Source organism: Ctenocephalides felis, unplaced genomic scaffold (assembly GCF_003426905.1).
Source record: "Ctenocephalides felis isolate EL2017-DRISC unplaced genomic scaffold, ASM342690v1 CF-g0.4_SCAFFOLD_01886, whole genome shotgun sequence".
Taxonomy (NCBI): Eukaryota; Metazoa; Arthropoda; class Insecta; order Siphonaptera; family Pulicidae; genus Ctenocephalides; species Ctenocephalides felis.
Window position 1 is genome coordinate 49480984 of NW_020538040.1, and position 2773 is coordinate 49483756.

A 2773-nucleotide genomic window follows, 5' to 3' on the forward strand; every position below is an offset into this window, starting at 1 on the left:
AAACAACATTGATATAAAAGTTTATATAAATTTAATAATATTTAAGAATGTCGAAAGACCAGCTGTTTGAGTGGGCTGATAAGAGCGGAAATTCCGTGAGCAATGTAATTAATAATAGCAAGTATTAATAACAACAATTCCATTATAATACATTATGATTGTACATACCTAGGCGTATCTAAACTATGTATACATTATTATCAAATGCATGCCAGCGTGTCGTATCACTATGCCAGTATTGAAAAGCCAGCATTCTCCTCTGGTAACGGAACAAAATTTCTCGTTCAGTTCTACGGAGCGCCAGTTCTCCCCGCCAGACGTTCCAATGCAACGGCCGTGCTAGTGGTAATAAACCAGTCGCTGGCAGGCACCAGACGAGTTAACATACGAACTAACTCTGCCAAAAATGTCAGCCCGATGGAGTGAGAAGAAAACTGTAAAGTTTGTGAAATTATACCGCGAAAACGAATGTTTGTGGAACGTATTAAACCCGGATTATCGCAATCGTGATGCCAGAATCGCATCAATTCAGGATATATTGACCAAGATGGCCATACCAAACTTTACAGCAAAAGATGTCACAAAGAAGATCAAGGCTTTGAGGTCCACTTATTATTTAGAACTTGCTAAAATTGATAAACGACAAAACTGTGGCGCTGGTAGGGAATATGCTTACAGAACTTCTCTTCCCTGGTTTAGCGATATGGATAGTATAATACAAGCATCAAACGTTAAAGATAGATCGACACATACTAATTTGGTACGACATTTTTCATTTTTATTTTAAGTAAATCATCATTGAAGAAGCCAATTCTGGGATAAAATAGAAATGCTATGTTACGAATCTATAATGGTCTGAGTTGGTCGTCACGAACTGTATAAAAGCTATGTATTTTTTGTGCGATCAATTGTTTCAAACATAGAACCTAACCTCGAAAAGGCACAAATATCATACTATTAACTTCAAGCAGACTTGACGTATGTATTATCCAAGTGACAACAGAAAGTTGCACTTATCATAAAATTGTTTTTTTACATTTTTGCCTTCTGAAGTTAGTTAGGTTTTAGAGTAGATTTAGAGTAACATGTTTGTTCACACAGCAAAAACATAGCTTTCTGACCGTACGTGACTACCAACTCATACGATTATAATCCCGTAACATAACAAATATATTTTACCCGAGAATTGTCCCTAAATTGTTCATCTATTATCAGAAACTGTTTTATACAGGCTCCACTTACACTGGAAGTATTGGAAATCCCCAAATCCGAGATTCCTGATGACATACTAACCGAAACAAACACCGAATCACATTCTAGACTCAATCCTGAAGTATTCCAAGAATCGTCTTCTATCACAAATCATCAACCACGATCTGATTCAAATCAAAGGTCCGATATGAATTTATTTTATGGTGAAGAATTTTTACAAAAAGATTGGAATGCGACAAGCGATTTACTTTCCAGTGCAGATGAATCGATTCACTCACCAACTGCTAATAGGAAAACTGAAAATGACCACAAAAAGACTGTTAAAGGTCAGAAAGAAAAGTTGGATTTAATAGCTAATGCTATGAATGAATTTAAATTTCTCCATAAGCATTTTGCAGTAAAAGAGGAAGACGAGTGTGATGTAATGGGAAAACAAATTGCTTTTCAGTTACGCGACTTACCGAAATTCCAGCGTATTCACGCAAATTTGGTAATCTTAAAAGTACTTAGCGATTTTCAGTTGAACAATATTGAATCACAGTCATCATCTGAATCATGTCAGTCGCAAATAGGTGTTCCAACAAGTAATGATTCTAATAGTGAAAATAAAATTAAGGATGTCAAAGCAAACTGTGATTTTAGTATCTGGAGCATAGATTTTTCTAAGATAAAATTAAATAAAGATTAAATTATTTAAATGTTGTTTTATTTATATTTGATTTATCTACCACTGCTGCTGTACATAGGACTGTCTAAGGCCGGTGTCGAACCTGGGACCTTTGGTGCAAATGACATAGCTCTAACCACTAATCCACGCGGTAGCCAAATTTTATTTTTGTTTTTAAATTTTAGTATTAAATGAAAAATATTTCATTTTATTTTATAAACCATTTTATAACCATTTTTATAGTTATTACTAAAACGAAATCTTGTTTGTGTACCTCTTTACAGAATTCAACTTGGTTGTTAGTTATATTTTAATTTTTTTTTAATTTATAAACATGATCATTAGTCTTTTCTTCATTGATTTTTCATTTATAAAAAAGAGTCAAATTGTGACTCAAAACGTATGGAAGACTTATTACAATTTTTAAACCTAAATTATGTTATTCTTTTCAATAACTAAGTAGAAGCGCATTGAACAACTTATTTTTTATAATTATATATACTTATATATACATGTAATAATGGGTAATACTGTCCAATGACAGATGAGGTGAGTTGGACTCCAACTCCGTTCAGGGAAGAATAGTGTAAGAGTTTTTCCTGTACTCGAAATCGACTATTTCCAATTGGAAACATATTTTTGATGTGTATTTTCAAGTCAAAATGGTTATCGCTACTGCACGATGCAGTTTGTCCAGAGCGGGGTTCAACTCACGATTCCGTCCACACGAGCTCGTGAGCCTAACCATTGGAACACCCACACACACACGAATATATATATATATATATATATATTTATATTTATAGCATTTCTGAGCAGCACAATTCTGAGAAGAAAAGGAAACTGGATTGTAAAATAGAAAGAACAAAAGGAATGGGAAGAGGAAGAATGCAT

The 2773-nt window shown here is 33.8% G+C and overlaps 1 protein-coding gene across 1 annotated transcript; it reads left to right on the forward strand.

Annotated features, from left to right (window-relative positions):
- Positions 1-406: 406 nt before the first annotated feature.
- On the forward strand, positions 407-1900 carry LOC113375041. Its single transcript, XM_026614994.1, has 2 exons — positions 407-760; positions 1232-1900. The coding sequence occupies exons 1-2, from the start codon at positions 407-409 to the stop codon at positions 1898-1900; spliced, it is 1023 nt and encodes a 340-aa protein (XP_026470779.1).
- Positions 1901-2773: the final 873 nt, after the last annotated feature.